The 20,898-nt window shown below is 35.7% G+C and overlaps 1 protein-coding gene across 5 annotated transcripts in view; it reads left to right on the top strand.

Moving 5' to 3' along the window:
• The window catches only part of ICE1 (interactor of little elongation complex ELL subunit 1), a 37,010-nt gene extending 26,696 nt beyond the window's left edge, over positions 1-10,314 (top strand). For 2 of the 5 annotated variants that reach the window (XM_041471199.1, XM_041471201.1), the window contains 6 exons: positions 124-292; positions 3,232-3,392; positions 6,011-6,201; positions 7,359-7,465; positions 8,382-8,480; positions 9,412-10,314. In XM_041471199.1, the coding sequence (XP_041327133.1) occupies positions 124-292; positions 3,232-3,392; positions 6,011-6,201; positions 7,359-7,465; positions 8,382-8,480; positions 9,412-9,593 (909 nt within the window). In that variant the 3' untranslated portion in view covers positions 9,594-10,314. Of the gene's footprint in view, positions 1-123; positions 293-3,231; positions 3,393-3,755; positions 6,202-7,358; positions 7,466-8,381; positions 8,481-9,411 lie in introns of those variants that run through there. The other 3 variants (XM_041471200.1, XR_005955439.1, XM_041471202.1) reach the window with 3 other exon arrangements.
• Positions 10,315-20,898: the final 10,584 nt, after the last annotated feature.

Raw genomic sequence — 20,898 nt, 5'->3', positions numbered from 1 at the left:
TATATATATGCAAACAGTATTCTTGCAAATATGATAGTAGTTCTTATTACTTGTTATGCGACTACAATGTTGTCAAGTATTCTTCAGTATGTAACAGTCTTAACAATATATTTTGTCTTATAGCATTTAGCAGAGTCCTTGCTGCATGTAATTCTCAATAAGCTGAAGGCTCAGAAGAATGCCGCAAATTATAATTTCAGTCAGGCTCTGTGTCGAGTATATGCAGGAATTTGTCGACACTTGGGAGATTTGGAAAGAGCCCGCCTTTTCTGCTATAGTCTACTTAAAGAAGGTATAGTTTGGCTTAGTGGCCTTTTATCTTAAATGTGCTGTGTGTCTTTGCTGTAGTGTGTCAGAATTATTATGTTTGTAAAAACAAACAGAAATCCTGTTCAAGGGTTGTTTTCCTCTTCAAGGCTTGCTTTCCAGAAATTTTTTTCTGTAATGCAGAAATATAGACTGTTCTAGAAGAAATTCCCCTTCTCATAGTTCCAGCACATCTGTATTGTAGTTTTGTGGTGACCTGGGCTCTTAGTAGTCTACTTATTTTTCCAAGGAAATTTAGGACACTCTGCTTTCATTTCCCTACCATCTCCAAAATGATAATGTGATTTCTGTGAATTTTGTCATTTTAACCTATTAGTATTTTCTTATTTTAATTGAGTAGGTGTTGATTCATAAAGTAAGTGTGATTTAAAACCAGGTATTTAACATAGTATCAGGAGCTGGACAATACCTTGATCAAAACCAGGGTATTTTTATAATATGTCCTCTTTAAAATCTTTTTACTTCCTGTTATCCAAATTCTTGCTTTGTTGAGAAGTTTTTTCCATTTTCATTCCCTTCCTTTACTCCCCTGCCTTTTGGTCACAGAAATAAAGGTAACACGTACATACTATTGCTAAGTTAAGAATCTTAGTTTTGGAAGACTAAAACTCAGTAAGTTTGAAAATAGTATACTGGTATCTGTGTTTCACATTAAAATAAAATTCAAGAGCACTGACAAGCAAAGTGCTAAAGCTTGAGATTGTTTCAATTACTTGCTATGTTTGATATAAAATTCCTATCTTTTTTTTTTTAATCTTAAAAAGGTTTGTGATTTCATCTTGTTCTTAATTACCATTTTGTGAGGGGGTGTAATATTTTTGTTTGAGTTCTTTTTCGAATTCCTGTTTTCCCCTCTGTTTTTCTATCCTTCAGTCTGTTGTAATTCTACTTTTACCTCTTTCATGTTAATAGTTTTAATACTGCACCATGTTAGAAACTATTACTTGTCAGATATATATTTTCTGCATCTAAAATAATAATTAAGCTTTTTGTTTTGCAGTATCTTACTGCTTTTCTTTTTGTGGGTTCTTGCAAATATTAAACATTTCCCCTTTTTTCCTCTCTTTTTCCTTTCTACGATCCAAACTTTAATAGCTAAATGCAGACTTTTATTGGATGATTTTTCTCTTCTATACATTGAGTTGCATAAGTTTCTATTGTCATTGTTCTGTGGTTTTATAGTTATCTGTTGAGTGGGAACAGCTGTAAACACATCTTAAGTGCTGTTTAGGCATTTTAAAATTTGTTTGGTTTTATTTGATTACTATGCATTTATTTTTGGGTTTTCTCTTTCATGTCGTTTCACATATTCCCATCAGAATTATGGCAACACAAGCTACACAATTACCAAATTCACTATAAACAGTCAGTATTACTTCTTTAGACCAAAATCACTTGTTGTCTTGATGACTTGTCCATCGTTTTTGTTCTGTTCTCCTTTCAAGTATTCTGCCTTAAGTGACTATAAATAAAATGTTACCTTTCTAGTTATTTTTCCTTTTATCTCTCCTTTGTTCCCTCCATTTTTTCTTTTTTTTTTTTTACTTTCCTCTTTTTTATGCCCCTTGAATTCTTACTTATTGTTGAATTAATTTTGTAAGTATTTCAAATTCCTGAGTAGGCAATTCTAGTTGTCAGTAATTCTAGTTCACCAATGGTCCTGATAGAAAAAAGTTCTGATAGAAAAAAGTGAATTCTTCACATGATGAGCAGCTTCAGAGTAAAAGGTCCATCCAAAATACCTCATTAAAGTGTATATCCTCTATGTTCATTAAAGCTTCTTGATTTGATACATTTTGATATGTTTTCTAGTACTTACGGTCTTTCAAAAAATGTAGAAGTTATGCTGAAGTGAAGAGGGAAGGTTCATTCAGCTTTTTAGATTTCATTGTTTTTTATATAGTGTTTCAGGCATATGCATTCCAGTATAGCATTTCATGCATGAAAGTAGTATCTGCTTTATAACTTATTCCAATGTATTTGTTATTGCTTACAGTCTAAACTGTAAGCAATAACAAATACACTGGAAGTAAGTGAAACTCATTGTAAGTCTAACTCATGTTTTATCTTAGTATTTTGCCTTGGAGCTCTCACCTTTAGTATTCAGAAGGGTCTTTTGGCTTCCCATTGATGGCCTGGAACTGTCCTGTCTAACTGATAGTTGTCAGATACTTGCTCTGAATTACTTTATTGAATGAGGATTCTTCAATTATATGGAGTAGCACAAACCTTTACATCTATGGAAGTATAAATAGTAGCATGCTCACGTACAACTTGCATAATGTGTAATTTCTCTGACAAAGTCTGAGAAAACTGCAGAGGAATATCAGATTTGAATTGTGTGAAAGTTCTTTGCAAGCTTTATATATACATCCATATATATAAATACATATAATTTCACAGGTGTATGGGTGCAATGTATTAGCAAGTACTGTAGATTATTTTTTCCTTTGGACTAATTCTAGTTTGGCCCAGTGATCAGAGAGCTTATTTGTGACTGGAATGTATTAGGTGGGTTGTTGGAGTGCATCTTCCAGTCTAATTTAATCCTTAAAGAATGCAGTTTCAATGCTGTAAGACCACTCTCCTTAGTGAACTAAAGTGCAGTGAGAAAGATGAAGGGAGAGGGAGTGAAATTACAATGGGGGAGGTGGCTTAAGGTTTGTTGGGGTTCTGCAGGTGTTTCTTGTTTGGTGTTTTTATTGGATCTTTTCTTCTTATTTAGTCTCAGTACTGAGATGTGCTAGTATGACTGCCTTTCCTTAGGCTTCAGTTGTGATGTGACTTCTGTAACCTTTTTTCTTAGTTACCTTGCTGAATGTATTAGCTTTTAACACATGAATATATTCATTTTTGTGTTTTAAGATGTTAAAAATTTACTTAATTATTTCTTTTTTTCCTTAGACTATCCAGACTCAGAAAAATTGATTTTATTTATCACAAATGTATGGTCTGACATATTTGTCTTCCAAGGTGCAATTAACAAAGCTATGCAATTAGTTGTCAGGCAGAGTGCAAGCAATGAGATGCTGGCCTGTTTAAGTGCTTATCTCAACTGGGAACAGGTAATGTCTGATTTCATTGTCAGTATCAGCTTTTGTCTGCATTGGTCTCTTTGCTGGCTGAATCAAATCAAGCAACTTTCTTTTCTAATGAAGGGTGTGAGTATCCCATGGAGGCTGTACAGTTACACAACTAATGCCGCTTCAGGCATTTTTCTCCTAGTTGTCTAGACCTTACTAGAATACAATACTTTTCTTGTTTTCCCATCTACTGAACATTAAAAGTAAAGGTTGTTTTTAAACTTTTAACTAGAGCATTGTTGAACTACGGAATTCTTTCTATCTGTGGAATGTTATGTGAGATGTTTCTTTCTTTTACTTTATATTGTTGCTTTTTAAAATATGTATTTGTTTTGTCTTTTGTAGTTCTCTGTGTAACAGGTAATACGTTACTACAGTTAATTTCAAGATGAGCCTGTCTCTTTTTACTCATGATCTTTTTGCAAGGTAGACTGTAAATACTTGTTTATCGCAAAAAAACTTAATTACATAAGCAGTTGGTGTTAATACAAAACCATTGATACCAGGAGAAGGATGATCAGTGAGAGCTGACTTCAAGTTTTTGAGCTGTTCAGAAAATCATTTAATTTCTATCAGTTTTCAGCAGGCACATATTACCGTCCTGAAAAGAGTGTTGCAAGGAGGAGAAATTGAAATAATTGGGAGCAATTTTACATCATGCAAATGGAAAGCCAGAGGTGCTTTGCTTCTAAAGGAGTTCGTGTCACAGGCTTGTGTGTCTGTTTAAAGGCTAGGGCCCCATATATTTGAAAACTCCATATTAATGCTGGGCTTGCTTCCTGGAAATAAAATAATGTTGTATATATCAAGTGAACAAAATCATATTGATTCATAGCTGTCCTAGTTCTGGCCACAACAGGGTTAATTTTTGCAGTTGCCAAAAAGGGGGGGGTGGCTGGGACTTGGAGGTTAATTCTGTACCACTTCGTATCATTACCAGGGATGTGGGGAATGGAGTCTCTTCCAGGGAGAATGAGTCCCTTCCAGGCCAGCATAGTGTGATGGAGGGAGAGGTTGTGTATTGTTGCTTCCATGTGAATTGTTGGTCTCTCTTTTGTACCCTCCATCATTAGTATTCATTGTTATTACTGTTTGTTGTCTTATCTCATTGCTGTTTCCAGTAAATTGTTCTTTTCTCAACCTGTGATCTTTATATTTTGTGCCTCCAATTCTCCTCTCCATCCTGCCACAGAGAAGAGGAAGGGAGAGGAGGGAGGAAGCTAGCAGTGCTTGGTTTTAGTGGGAGCACTAATTTGGAGAATACAATTCCTAAACCATGACAATAGCTCATCTATTCCCTATCCTAACATGCTGCTCTACAACTGCCTTGAGGAATGCAGTAGTCTTACTGCTGTCATCATAGCCTTTAGGTGTTGTATGATTTTTTTTTCTTTAATCTCTGAAGCCAGCCCCGAATTTAATTCGGTATCACTGAAATTACAGCCCCCTAAACCTCCTGCTTTAGTGCAGGAGTGAGTTAATTTGGCATGGATTTGTATCTGGTTTTTTTACTATTGTATCACAGTTGTAATGTAGCATTAAGCTCTGGTATTCAGTCCCTGTTTAGCAAAGAATTTGTATCCTCCATTCCATTAGGTTAGAGCTTTTAGTATCATGCCAGTAGAGATGCACATAAGAATGTTCTAGTAAATGTTCTTGGAAATATTAATTCTTTGCACTCACACTACCTACTTTATTAATGGATCTCTGAAATATGAGAGCTGCTGCAGCTGGGGAGAAATAGAATTTTCTATATTGACGATGTATATTGACGATAGGAGATGACATCATCCTGTCTGTAAGCTGTGTTTTACTTGGGTAGAAATACAGATAAAAGTTTCAAGTAGATTGTGATTAACAGTCTGTTACACATATAATTTTAGGAGAAGATTGTTCCAAGTAAAGCTCAATTGGGATGGGTATTTATTTCTTGGTCAAAGCATGTCATGTTAGTGACTTGCACCATGGCAGAACTTGCCAATTATATGAGGTTTTGTACTGAGAAGATCTGCCAAGCACCCATTCTGTTTATGTGATAAGCCTAGACTTCTTTTATGTGTCAGATATTCAAAAAATGTTTGGTTTTGAGTTTCCTTTCTTCCCTTGGCTGTTTAATTAGCAGAATGGTTTCACATGGCATATTTATTTACCTCAACTATTAAAAGTATTTGCTTGCAAACTCACCCCTAATGAAGAATAAAGAGTAACGAATTTTAGAATTATTTATATTAGACTAATTATTAGACCATATTAGACTAATCTTCTTGCACTGGAAAAACACGCTTCTTACCTGAATGCTGCATTGAGAGAAATAAAAATCCCCAAATTGTAGAAGGAGATGAGAGAGTGGGTGTGAGATTTGTGTTTTATCTTGTTTGGGTATTTTTTTCCCAAACTCTCCTTTTAGTAAAAGCATCAGGAAAAATACCTAGTACTTGAAGGTTTTGGTTTATGTACTCTATTTGTTTGTGTTAATTCAACCCAAAGTTGGATATATGGCGTAAGATGCTGTAAACAGTCAGTATCAAATATTTGTAATGAGTTTGGTTCTGGGCTGGTAACTTTTTATGCATTAAGATAATTACCTTCTAAAATTCCAGAGTTCATCTTTAGATGCTGGTATTATGGTCTCAAACCTGCTTTTAGAAATGCAGTCATGTACAAAAGTAGAATTTCACCTGAGTGAACAGTATGGAGAAGACCTCAGTGAAGATGCTTGGCAGTATATATTTGCTGTTGATCTACTCTGCTCTCATATGAAGTGGGATTGGACACATGATAATGTTATAAGGTATTGTGGCAATCATGTCTTTCAAATGTTTTCCTTTGTGGTTTTTTCTGTGGTTTGTTTTGGTCGTGTTTTTTTGTTTCCCAAATTCTTTATGACTTAGCTTTTAACATAATAAAATGTTGCATAGGTATTTAGAAACGAGGATGTTTCAACCTGATGAGACTTAGATTACTGTGTATCTGTGCATTATTTTAAGATAGGAGGAATGATCAATGAGGAAATGTAGTATTTTATAGTATTGCCCCAAGAAATGAACCCTGTTAGAGCTATTCTAGTAAAGATTTGCTTTCAAAATAGCTGTATAAGATTTTAAGATGAATTGTCTGTCAGTGAAGCAAAGTGATTGTCTTCTTCTGAACTTACTTGTTGAATTCCCCTTCCCCCACAGCAGAAAACAAGGGTGGAATTTCTCATATGAAAATAACACTGCTTCCGTGCTGAAAGTGAAATATATCCATACTCATTAATGTATTATCTTGATTTCTGTCTGATTTTAAATTATAATACTTAGAGTCAATATCTTAAATTTTCTTTGAACCTAAAATCCAGGATATGGACTGCTACCATACTTAAGCTTGTTTGAAAGACTCCATTTTGACAGCTACACTGATCTGACAGCCTTGATTTTCTATATAGAGGTTACACGACTTAGAAGACATTTGTTTTTCTGTGACATAACATAATAAGTGGTACTTATAATCGTCGTCTTGTATATAAATATCATACCTTCAGATAGTATAGAAGGTTTTTTTGTTGAAATACTTTTAAAATTAATACAAATTAGCTTCAGTGAAACATATGTAGTCTTAGTTAAAGCCATAGCAAGGTGATTGTCTCTGAGTTGTGATGGTAATAGGTAACTAGGTCTATTAGCATAATTTTAAGGGTTAAAAAAGCCTTACTTTGGGTCATTTTAGGTTTAAAAACAAGCATCACATCTTACTTGTAACATAAAAACTGAATTTTCAGTCATATAAGAAACTTACAGAACATATCAGCATGACATTTGAAAGCAACACGATTTCATATACATTTGTCAAGTCAGTCTATGTAAAGTTAGTAATAAACAAAAGAGTAATTTGCCTTCATTATTGTATGAATACTATAACCACCCCTTCATGCAGTATGAGATTTTCAAATTCATTTTTCTTTCACAGCAAAGTGCTTTGGCCTTCTATGGATAACTGGATAAAGAAGAGAAAGGGGCATGAAACTGCTCAGTCAATTCGTGATAGTGTTATAGCATTGATACTCAGGCTAATTGGTAAGTAATTTAAATTCTTGGTTGAACTTCTATTTTGTATAAGTATGTCTTTATGAAAGTGTCAGGCCTGTCTGGAAAGGGGGTTGAAGTATTATTGAATTTTATTGGATCTTTATGCAGGTATTTTCTGTTCATCAGCCCGTGGAAAGAAGGTACTTAAGTTTTCAGAGATGTCATATTGATTCATGATAAGAGATACCAACATGTTTTATGTATTTAAAATGAAATAATCTGTAGCCACGTATAGAATCATAGAAATCCTGAGTTGAAAGGGACACACTAGGTTTATTGAAGTCCAACTCCTACCCTGCACAGGCCAGCCCCAGAAATCACACCATGTGCCTAATGCGTCTTGAAATCAGACACAGATTGGTGCTGTGACCAGTTCCCTGAGGAGCCTGTTCCAGTGCCTAACCAACCTCTGGGTGAAGAACATTTTTCTAATAGCTAACCTAAACCTCCCATGACACAGCTTCATGCCATATAGTTTCCAGCAAAATGTATAAAATGCGTTTTTTTATGCAACTTAATACCATAATAAATTTAAGTTAGATTAATTTATTTGGGATCTAGGTGGCATTTGGTGTAAATATATATAATTTGAGTTTCAGTAAATATTTTCAGTATGTAGGCTATATGACATGGTTTATTGAAAAAAATTGCACTCTTTCTGAGTTTTACACTTAAAAATTGTAAACCTATAGGAGGCTGAATCAATCTGATGAAAAATGCCTTGGGGTCTTTAGTTACACAAGGAATAAGACAACTGTTGTTCCCAAGACAACATGGTAACAAGAATTTTTTGTAGTTAAAATTTGCATTTTCTGTTGATACTTCAACAGAGAGCTGGGAAGTATAAAAGCTGGGAAGTTGACTGTCTAAGTAGTCAGATATGTAGTAACTCTTTTTCTTTCAGGTCGATTAGGACAAATAGGTTTGAAGGAAGGCTATCTTGCTGCAGTGAAGAATATTAGTTCAGTAATTGGACTGTTTGTACAGCATGCAAAAGAGGAAGGTAATGTTCTTTTAGAGGAACTTGAGTGTAACGTCCACAATGTGAAGTTTTGCAATGCCAGAATATAAATTAAGGCACACATGGCAAAACAGCCTGCTCTTGCAGTTTTCGTTAGTGTATAACAGATGAAACAGTTTTCAGTTTGATTCTCTTTCTGTTACAAAGTTAATGAGCTTTTAATGGTATTACCTTCTATTTGAAACAGAGAAAAATTGTGAGATGGTTTCAGATACCTTGGAATTGGACTGTTTCATGTAAGAGCCTGTCAGCTGCATTAGAGATCACTTAAAGGGTGATCAAGTTAAGATCACTTGAAGGGTGATTGTAACTTGAGCTGTAATAGTTAATTTTTCACCTGAGCAATTTATGCTGTATCTTACTAATAAAACTGTTGTATTAGGAGAAAGACAGTTCAAGGTACTGATGAGATGAAACAAGGCAGTTAGAGCAGCAGAAATCCACATTTTTAAGTTACTCTGGATGTTAAGTACATTTTGCAGTGAAGCATTTGTTAATGTTTGGGAGCTGTTTTGAACCACCTGTATAACTTATCTTCTTTGCAATCTCAAGTTCTAACTTGGTAGTGTATGGTGTACAGTGTGTGTCTGTGTTTCAGACGCAGTGTAAACTTGACTGCTTTCTTAACTCTGATTACTCTTAACTAAAGTCACTAGATTCTCAATTCCTGTATGCCCTTTGAGTACTAAAAAGTTGCTGAATTGAGAAAACTGGAAAGAGTTAGTATAAAATGAGATGTTATGAAATTTGTGTGAAGGTTGTCATCTTTCTATGTTACGGTGTTAGGCATCACAACTGTTGATGTGTTTTATTTTCAGTTCTTGAATAATAGTTTCTATAGATTCAAGATTCCCTAAAACATTCTTGCTTGTCAAAAAGTTTCTATAAGCTGATTTTTGTTAACATTTTGCAGCTGTTCCTTGGGGTGTGCAGCTGGCAGCCGTATATTCACTATGTGACTTGGGTTCAAGCAATCCAGAAGGTATTGTTGAGGCCATCCATGCTTGGAGAGCAAAAGTTCCTAACAACATCCCTTCTGCTATCACAAATGGCATAGCTGAAATCACCTCGCTGTGTGAAATGGAGCTAAACTAAAATGTAGCAAAGTGGACTGATCTAAAGGAAGAAGTGCCTTACCAATAAAGCAGTAGTTGGTTCCAGTTAAAAACCATACAATGTGGTGTGTCTTCTTGTATTTCATGCTTTTAATCAGAATGTCTGATCATGCAAAGCAAGGTCAAATATTTTATTTGGCTTTTCTGTTTGAAGGAAGAGTTTTTAAAAAAAATAACAAAAATATTTGCTTTTCCTAGTAGCTGATTAGTGATCTGGAAGTGAGTGCATCGTGAACTCCTGATATATTTCTGGTTTTATGACAATAAAAATCAGTAACAGTTTTCATTTTTCTACCTACATTAGTTTGGAGTGTGAACTATTTGACAGAATATTCAGCATGACTTGAAAACCTGGCTCTATTATTTTGTACTCTTTTTATAAAGTAACCATTCAGATTGCAGAACATTTCCCACATTCTGCTTTATTTTGCTTGGGTTGTCTTCTAAACTTAATTTAAAATACTTGTGGAAAACAGGTAGGAATTGACTTTTTGTGTAGCCATTATGTATGAAGTAACAGATATTAAATCTCTAAACTTGTATATATGGTGTATTCTGACATGTCTCACATTTGATATTGTTCCACTTGGAGAATTTTGTGTATGTAAATAGAGAGTTGGCTCAACAAAAGTTCATGTTTCTAATGATAGCTTCACTACACTCTGTTTTTGTATCTTTCATAATAAAAGAGACAAATACCATTGTGTTCTTGTTGTCCTTTTAAATAACCCAGAGTTAACTGTGTTTCTAGCTTATATAAATACTGTTTTGGGGGGCAGCAGGAATTACCAGTTGAGATAATTTCACTGAATGAATTGTCCATAACATTGCAGTTATGGACATCTCTCCAAAAGTTTCTGGTATGCTTTGGAGGCTTGAGAAGTAGCTTAAAAAAACTATTGAAAATTTGAATTTTCACCTGTGGTTGTGCCTATGTGAAGGGGTGAGCTTTGTTAATGCAGATTCTTATTGTAATGGGACCTAGCTTCTGACAGAGTTTTGTGGTGCTAATATGCATTATGATTTTTGTGCCTCTTCTAAGTATGACTACCAGTGCACTCTCCTAGCCCTCTGTGAGTTTCTGTCCTCTGAGGTGAAACTGTGTAGAGCAAAGCGGCCATTGATTTCAGTTGCACCTATAGCTGCTTGCACTCTGGACATCAAATTGACCTTGGTGAGCTTACCACAGACAATTCAGTCAGTGAAAAATAATCTAGTAGTATTGGTGATACCTGTGCACAATAGGCATTGCTACAGATGTCTATCATGAAGGCTTCCAGTAGGGATTCATATAAATTAATTTGCCTCAGGTTGAAGTTGTATGATGTCTGAGACTCTGGGCATTTTGGTGATTGTGAAGCCTTTGGGGATTTTATGTGTAGCCTTCATTTATCCTTCTTGCACTAAAATGAGCACAAAATATCTGAAGTGGAAGAAGTCAAAAGAAAGCACAGGTTGAAAATAAAAGAAATATGGATCATAAATCTGAAAACTAAAGGAAATGGGAAACAGAACAAATAAAAAAGCAAAGAAAGAAACAAAGTGAGTAGAGGATCAAAGATGCTTCAGTAAAAAATATTGCAACCCAAAAATCTTCACAGCAAATACAAAAACCTATTTCCTTTAGAATTTGTGTATAAAACACTGTCATTTGAATATGTGAGATTCACAGGAGAAATACCAGACTTCCAATGCAAAAAAATCTAAAACTATACTAATTTGGAAAACCAAATGAAAAAAATAATTTCAACCTACCCTCAAACCATTTTCATGAAAAATATTCTGCTCATGTAACTGAAAGAAAAATTTTTGTGTGTACTGGAAACATAAAACTGATTTTAATTCTGTGTCCCTCTCTACTGCCCAATCAAACTGCATTGGAATAAGTAAAATTAGAATCATTAATACCCTGAAGGTGTTTTCTTCTGTTAAATACTAATCACTCATCATTCATTAAAAAATACTTGTAACTCCCACACACAGTGTCAAATTTACCATATTTAAAAAGCTATAAAATGTTGATATCCATAAAGGATAGTGATTTTCAGTATATGGAATGCTTTATCGATCTTATTATCTGTTCCAAATACTAAAGTCCCATTTAGTTCAAAATAGCCATTAAAACAGGGATTTACAGGTTTCTATCATAATTTGCAGATTTTTTTTTTTTTTTTTTTTTTGTTCTCACACAAATACTGAGCATGTGGCTTGTCAAAAATTATGTGTATCAGGAAATGTTCAAGTTTTCACTTCCTCCATGCCTTCTCATATTCCTAAATTAAAACATGAAAAACTGTCTTAACTGCTAAGACATTATTGTCAACAACCTAAGGCTAGACAAAATGCTAACAGTCAAAATTCATGTCAGATTAAAATACTCAGCTCTAGCAGTTCTCCTGACTCAAATACAGGAGACAGTAAACATGTATAATAGTTTATTTATAAGGGTAATTCTCACTATAGGCTTCTGAGTTCATAATGGTATTATTTGATATTTGAAAAATCCCTGACATGTATTGACTCCAGGAAAAGAAACTTGTCATAAATATTGGAGAGCAGTGTAACTTTGTCTATGTGTAGATGAACAGGATGCTGGAATAAGTTGTTAAAGGAAAAATTTTATTTATCTATTTTTCTTGTTTAGTTGCTTTCATACTAAAAGTTATTTTTAGAGTGTCTGAATACTAACGTTATACTGATAGAATTATTTGATTATTTACTCAGTCATCCCTTGCTGGAATACAAATTTTGGACATACATACCTTTTATTTAACTTTGTTTCTACAAAAAGTAGCATCTTTGGGCTAGACTATGTGTTATGCCACTGGGGTATTTTCCAGGATGATTTTGCCTCTTTAGGTATAGTATATTTTTGAGTGTGAGTTATTTCTTCATAAAATAAAAAAAAGTTGGACTCTAGACTGCTTAAAATTAATCTCTAGTTATTTTATCAAACCTTCTGAAACTGATGTATGGTCTGTCCTAGCTTCTGCTTTCACCTGTCTGTTTTGAACAAAAAGGATTTCTGATCTGGACACTAGAATAAGACCAAACCTGTTGTGAGTTTTCCAGTTTGAAATGACTAATGAAATTACATGCTGTACTCTGTTGTAATTGATGAAACTGCATGTATGAGTGGAAACCAGTCAAGAAAACCTGAAGATTTGTTATAAAGAAGCTGAAATTAAGTGGTTAAAACACTTTGGAGTATCACCATTTAGCTTACATTCTTCCCACTATACCTTATTTTTCACTTCAAGAAAAGTCAGAGACTACTGTCAAAAGATGGACAAATTAGCAAGAAGGATTTCTTCAGAGACAGGCTTTGCAATTACACTGTTACTGGCCTGAATAGGCTGAAGTCTTGTTTTGCAAAATTCTGAACCTCGTTGAACTGTTTAGGGGTTTACAAATCCATGAAATGTTAATGATTTTGGGTGCTCTGAGCCATCTATTGCATTCAATTTAATGCAACTCACATTACGAAATTTCTTTTTGGACTATTTGAGTTGAAATTTTGAAAAAAACATTCTGAAGATTAATAAAACAAATAGGTAGGTAATGGGAGTTAGAAAGAAAATAAGATATTTATGCAAATTACCTGGGTTTTGATTATTTTCTATTTTAGTCTCAAATGGCTCAAATTCCTTCAGCTGCCACATCATCCTAGAGATGTCTAAATGTTTGCTACTGAAAATGCCCTGAGTTTTCTAAGTAAAACCTGCATCTTGTTGCCATGCTTTGACTAGAACAGAATTCTGACATGGTTTAAGCATCAAGTAGGAGAAAGCCGAGCACTTGGCGCAACTTGTCTCCTTGGGCTTCACATACAGTCACAAGCCTGTCTCCAAAAAGCTTTTGATGATCACAGAATTGTCGGAACCCAGAACATTCCTCTGGCTGCCCTAGATGGCTCAAGCCCCTGGCAGGGGGCTCAGAGACCTTGGCATGGAGTCATAGACACCTGTGCCTTTAATTTTAACCCACGGAGAAAATTACCAGCTTTGTGTGAAGATTTACAAGCCACAAGAGTTTAAGTAGAATGATAGTTAGTTTGTCATAGGGTGAAAAGGTAGAATTTTGGGGTTTTTAGAATGGGGGGTCAGGAGGCAAGATGGAGGGATTTGGGCGTGTCCTGTCCTTCCTCTTTCTCCTTCTTAGCCTCCATCTTCTGTGTGATGGTGGCACTTTTAGATTGGTTTAGAGTAGAGACAGACTATCTAACATAGATTATAGGTATTGAAAAATTATTGCAAATAAAGTACACGTAGTTCTTAGTATAAAATGTTAACACCACCCCAAGTCAGTGCGCCATGAACCGACCTGCTGGACAGACCTCAGTGGGTCAGAAAAAGAATGTATTAGATAAGAGAAAATAAACACCTTGAAATCCAGAGACAAGGAATCCTGACTACTTCTTCAATCACGGGGCTGGGAAAAAGAGACTTTCTAACATCTCGGGGTCATCTTGACCGCAGAGACTCTGACACAGAATCACAGAATGAAAAGGTTGGAAAATACTTTTAAGATTATCTAGTTCAACCTGTGACCTTACACCTCCTCATCAACTACTAAGTGCCATCTCCAGTCTTTTTTAAACATGTCCAGGGACAGTGACTCCACCATCTCCCTGGACAGACAACTCCAGCATGTAATCAGTCACTCTTTCAGTGAGGAATTTCTAACATCTAACCTAAACTTACCTTGGCGCAGCTTATGACTGTCCACACATTCTGTCAGTTGTTGCCTGGGAGAAGAGACTGATCCTCACTTGACTACAATCACCTTTCAGGAAGTGGTAGAGAGTGATGAGGTGTCTTGGGTTGGCTATATAATGCCAACCCAGTATCCCCAGTTGTCTGTTCTGTTTATGCTGGACAATAAGTTTTGCACCTTTAAGACTGGTTCTGAGAGTCAAGGAGGGGAGAGAAGAAGCACAGAGTTTGTTTTCAGACACTGTACTCACTCCTCCATATTACTGTGGCTGGACTGTGTTGTCTGCAGATGGACAGACAGCAGGACAGAGCTCTCCTTTGCTTTTAGTTAGTTTTAGCTAGCTGAGGCAGAGAAGTTCCCTGGACTGTGGTTTGTCTTTTCTTTGGACCCGTTTAAACCTGCTCTGGACTGAACACCCCAGAGGAGCACCGGCAGCTCCACCTGTGGCCCACAGGGCCGGGCCTGGGCCGCGGCATTTCCAGCACCAGAGGGACTGATCAGAGACTGAGTGAGCCGAGCTACAGCCCATGGAGGGGACTTCTCTGAGTTTGTCATTTCTTTTGAAGCTGCAAGAAGTTTTATTGTTTAATATGTTCATTTTTTTGTACTAGTAAATGCTTTGCCTGTTAAATAAACAGCTTTTTCCACTTTTCTCCAAAGAAATTTTTTTCCCAAACCAATTGGGGGATGGCCTGCTTGAATTTGCTTTTTAGAGGAAACTCCTTTAGGGGTTTTTCTCCCAAAATTGCCCAATTGCCTAACCCTAAGCCAAGACAAATACAATTACTTGTGGGGCTCCAGAAAATGGAAAACCTGTACTGATTGCATTTTAGTGGTACTTACTCTATATTGAGATAAAGCAGTCAGTAACCATGTTGCTGAAATTCATAATGTCTATCAGGATGGAGGCCTTCATGTATTTCTGATCCCTAAGCTTTTTTGAGGTTTTAATACCTTTCTGGTCCCTAGGATTATTTTCTTACCCAAAAATAACTCAAATATTGCCCCTAACATGTAGTTTTTACAGTACAGGAACACAGATTGGAATAGCTATTTTGCTAACCTCAGTGATAATGATTTATAGAGAGTTTACAAAGGTACCAGAGTTTGGTCAAGATAAGTATGATGTATGGTTTATTTGTCCTACACTGAGTCCTAGTTCCAATAACATGTTTTAGGGGTTTATTAGTAATTGCACCCAGTTGGTTAGAGGAGGAGCAGGGAATGAGACTTTTCAGCCTTTCCTTTCCTTTTATTATTTCGAATCTGTTAAGTCACTTTTTAAGAATATTCCATTTCCCCTAAATGTTAAAGAAACCACCTTCTTAATATTTAATCTAATAAACTTCCTCTATATAGTTTACAGCTTGTTTAGAGTGAGGGCTGAGATGTCCAGAAGAACTGATGAGACCTCTGACGCAGAAGTAGACCCAGGTGTAGAAAATCCTGAGTGGTGTAGAGAATGAGAGAGAATGGGTTGAGCTCTGAAGGAATTTTCTGATCCTCCAGCCAGGAATTTTCACATTAACAAATTCAAAACCCACATGAAGTATGGAAATATCTAGAAGAAAACTGTCATGATGACTTTAAAGAGAAAAAGATCATTGCAATAAACTGGGCCCTGGCCTAAGCTTATCACACACTGCTAGATACTGTAAGGCAACAGATAGAGGCAGAAGAGCAAGGAGATAAATCAACAACTACCCCAGTCACTCACACTACAGCCATACACCCCAGCTACTCAGGTTGTAGCTAAACCAGACAGTGAGCCTAAGCCTGCAGCTAAACTAGACAATAAACCTAAGCCCACAACTAAACCAAACAATAAGCCTCAACCAATAGCTGTTGCTCCTATCATGACAGGCAGAAAACACACATTTAAAACCAATCAATCAATAGATAATGATGATTCAAAGAAAAGACCCTCAAAACCAAAGAAGTCACTCTTGAGTCCCTTTCCCTATAAGACCTTCATAACCTAAGAAATAATTACACTCAATGACCTGATAAATCTATAATTGGTTAGTTAGTCCATCTTTGAAATGCTGCAGGTGAGGTGCATACAATTCTGGATGGTACTGAAGGGAGGCATTTGGGATCCCTGTCACATAATCCAGTTATCAACCAAAGAATAATGAAGGGAGCTGACCCTCACAGTCTCGGGCACAGATCCTGAGAAGTGTGTCACAAAGATATCTGTGTGCAGGTGATCTCTATATATAACCAACCCAATAGAAGACCATAAAACAAGAGATTCAAGGCTTGAGAGAAATGGCAGTAGCAGATACTGTCTTCTTAAATAACCTAGATACTGTAAATCCAGATTTAGTACCTATACATCCGTGTAGGAATATAAAAAGGTAAAAGACTAGAAATTGCAAAAAGGCCTCAGAAAGTAGACACAAAGCTAAAAAAGGCTGGGAAATTGATAGAAAAAGTTTCAATCTTAAATAAATCTTAAATGTGTGTTGTTTGAGGTCTATAGAAGTCCTTCTGTTAATGTTAAACCCATGTGGGTCCTTTTCTTATTGGTTAGAGTATAACAACTTACACCTTTTCTTTTATGCTATTGGTTTAAAGAATATGTAGAAAAAGGCTTTGCATAAGCTGTCATCTTGTCTTTGATCTGGATTTGCATGGATGCTGTTATTTTCCCGTGTCTCTTGCTTTTTGCTTGTATGATACAGACAGATAATAAATCCTAAGTCTGCAGCCAGTCAGAGTCCCATTCCATTTGTGAGATGCGGACCGATCTGGCAGAATCCGTGATGTAGCGAAAACTTATATGACTTAGACCACAAAGATACACTTCTGCTTTAGCACTAATCAAGTGGGATGACAGGGAGGAGACCGCACTTAATATGGTGAAGAAGCTCCAAACATATGCAAACACCGTACATAATCCAACACGTATAAGAATCACAGCTTTAAAAACACGTATGCAGAAACTAAAAGATAAAAGAAAATCACAAAAAACTCAGAAAAGAGATTAAAAAATACCTTCTCCAAATCTCGACAAAACAGATCAGAGGTTCTAATACCAAACATAAACATCACACAGATGGGGAAAGAAGGTACACCCCACGAGCTGAGCTGTAGTTCTTCCTGTGTAATTGTAAAGAAAATATAAAGAGATAAGATAGAAAATCTACTGCTACTCTAACAATGGGTGGGTGAATTAAAAAACAAAAAAACTCAGAGAAAAAATTCCACCCAAAAAAAAGCAGCTCTAATAACCCATAACCAAACTGCCATGTACGATGATAATGACAACATGTCTGATCCCCTCAAAAGAGGGGACGTTCAAAAGAACATCCAAAAAATATGGCCAGAGAAAAAAACCCAAGCTTAGAGAAGCCCTGCCTCTAGCCAGGGAGAGGCGAGAAAAAAACGTGGTTTTTAGACTGTGTAGATTCATTAGCCTAACACATCAAAGCCACAAAAACATGAAGCCTTAGTTAACACTAGTACACCATGCACATTAATCCCGTCAAAACATGTAGGGGCAGAATCTGTTTCTATTGCTAGTTGACAGGGCATCACAAAATTTAACTTTAATAGAAGCTAAAGCGAGCCTGACTAGAAATAAATAAAAGAAACCAGCCCAAAAGCTCCATGCGTTTTGGGCATAGACTTCCTCTGAAATAAGTATTTTAAAGACCCAAAGAGGCTCAAGTGATCATTTAAGATAACAGTTATAAAAACAAAAGATATCAAGTTGAACTCCTTACCTAGACTATCAGAGAACCGAGTACCATCTCCAATAAGACTCCTGAATGTAGAAGAGCAATTAATACAAATTGCATTTCAACAATACACCACCAACAGTACAGAACAACTCGAAATACTGTAATCCCCATGCACAAAATAATCCGTAAACTAAAAATCCAAAGAGTAGTCAACAAAAACCACTCACCCTTGAACAGCAACATTTAGCCTATTCACAAATCTGAAAGAAAATAGATTGACTGTAAAACTATCATGCCTTAAATGAAATAACTCCACCATTAAGAGCTACTGTACCAAACATATTAAAACTCCAATACAAACTAAAGCCAAGGCAGCAAACTGGTATACTGCTCTTAATATTACCAATGTATTTATCTCCATTCCTTTAGCAACAAAATACAAGCCTCAGTTTACTTTCACCCAGAAAGACGTACAATATGCCTAAAACCAACTGGCCCAGGGGCGGAAACACAACCCCACCATCTACCATAGACCAATCCAAGCTACTCTAAAAAAAAGTAAAGCTCCAAAACATCTACAATACATTGATAACATCATTTTGTGAGAAAACACAACATCAAAAGTGTTTAAAAAAAGAGAGAAAATAATCCAAATGCTCCTAAAAGCCAATTTCACCATGAAAAAAATCAAAGTTGAGACCTACTCAAAAGATCCAGTTCATAAAAATAAAATAAAATAACAAGATAAACATCAGATTCCCACCAATATCATCAACAAAAAACACGTCTCCACCAACCAACAAGCAAATACCACAAACTTTCTTAAGCACCATAAACTTTTAAAGAATACATATTCCTGAATACAACCAAATTGTAAACCTTCTCTACCTAATCACCCACAAAAAAACCTCTTTCCAACAGATCCCTAAATGACAAGAAACCTTTACCCAAATCAAGAAAAAATCACTCATATAATAACCCTTAACCCAATCAAAACAAAACTAAATGTAAAAAACACACTCTGCTACCAAAAACCATAATCTATCCTAAGGCCCTTAACAAAAAATACCTAATAAGACCCAAAACCAACCACTAAGATTTTAAAATCAAAACTACAAAACTATATTACAAAAAAAAAATTAGCAACCTATAAAAAAATCCAAACCACCTTAAAAGTAATAAACACTAAAGTACAACTCCTCTTGGCACCCCGACTATCAATGCTAAAGTAAATATTCAAAACAAAAATTCCCTCTACCCAGCATACCACCAATACAACATAAAACAATTAGATTACCCTCATCACACAACACACCCCTATTAAAAACCTAAATCACCCTGAAATTTTAGAAATAATTACAAATTAACCTAAAAATAAAATCTTTAGTCTCACTGGCAAAAAAACCCAAGAAATAACACATACTAAAAAAACTCTACCATACAATCAGCTACCAACAAAACCCCCACATTATGCTCTTTTTACTGACAGTTCTTACCACATTATAGAAATAAAACAAAAATAGAAAACAACCCCACACAACAAATCATAAAAGCTACTAAAGAAAAAAGTAAATCAAGCCAACTCACTAAACTCAAAACCATTCACCTAACCCTAAACATTACTAAAAAAGTAATCAAAACTCTATCTCTACACAAATTCATAAATAACAGCCAATACTCTACAAAGATAGTTAGAGAAGTAAAATAAAAGCTAATTATCAGCATAGAAAAAAAAGTTAATGAGTAGAAAGACATCACTACCAGGGTAGAGAAACTACCTTTAGAAGTTCACCATATAAATACCCATGTCCCCAAAAATAAAACCAATAAAAATACCAAAACAATCAACAAATAAATCAAGCTACAAAAATAAACTTAAATTGGCAACATAAAAAAAGTTATTCCTAGCTTGATAGGCTCATAATACCTCAAGTCATCAAAATAAAAATGCTACCTGTAAATGCACATATAACCAAAGAGTAAATCTAACCATAAACAATATTTCTCAAGTTATCCATGTCTATAAGATGTATAACACCATCAAACAAACCAAGCGAGTAAAACCCCTACAATGTAATAAGCAGTAGTCGAAATATATAGAGACACCGAACAGACTAATCGTGCAGGCCGAAGAATTGACCAGCAAAACAGCTGCTGCACTCCCCTGGAGAGCCAACCCTTGAGCAAGACACCATATATCAGGGTGAGAAAATCTCCCACCCAGAATCCTCTGCAAGTAATATGTTGATTTATTGTAACCCATTGGTCCTCTCCCTGTCACCCCACCATCCTATTCGTTGCCAGTTTCTCCGCGCCCCTCTCTTTCCCTATATAAACCCTGCTTTTTGCCATGTCAGACATAGCTGGTGTCTCTGGCTGTCTTGACAGAGGGCCCTGCTTTTAATAAAGGCCTCTGTCCTGTGGCACTGCCACACTGTGCTCTAGTCCCTTTTTTCTGCATTGCCTCAAGAGCCACCTGGCTGGGATCATGCCTGTGCTCCTGGGATGTTTTTATCAGGATTCTTGTTTGGGAAGGTTGTGGCACTCCTACCATGCTGCCACGAGTTACACTACCCCACACACAGCAAAGTAAGCCCTGTGTGTGTTCACAATAATAAAAACCACTACAATATAGTTAGAAACCTGCCCTGTACCTCACACTACTACTCAAAACATCATCCTAAACCTTAAAAAACCAAGCCCTATAGAAATATTGTACCCCTAAAAAGATTAAGTCAAACAACAAAACTCATTTCAAAAACCTTATGAACATCTAGACTAGAGAACACAACATTAAGTAACCCCTACCATACACCAACTAAAAGCAAAATAAAAAAATACCATAAACTGTTAAAAAGCACCTTAAAAACATTAAGTGAG

The sequence above is a fragment of the Pyrgilauda ruficollis genome, unplaced genomic scaffold (genome assembly GCF_017590135.1).
Source record: "Pyrgilauda ruficollis isolate IOZ18807 unplaced genomic scaffold, ASM1759013v1 scaffold259, whole genome shotgun sequence".
NCBI classification, from domain to species: Eukaryota; Metazoa; Chordata; class Aves; order Passeriformes; family Passeridae; genus Pyrgilauda; species Pyrgilauda ruficollis.
The sequence above is the reverse complement of the archived record's forward strand: the minus strand, read 5'-3'. Positions and strand labels throughout refer to the sequence as shown.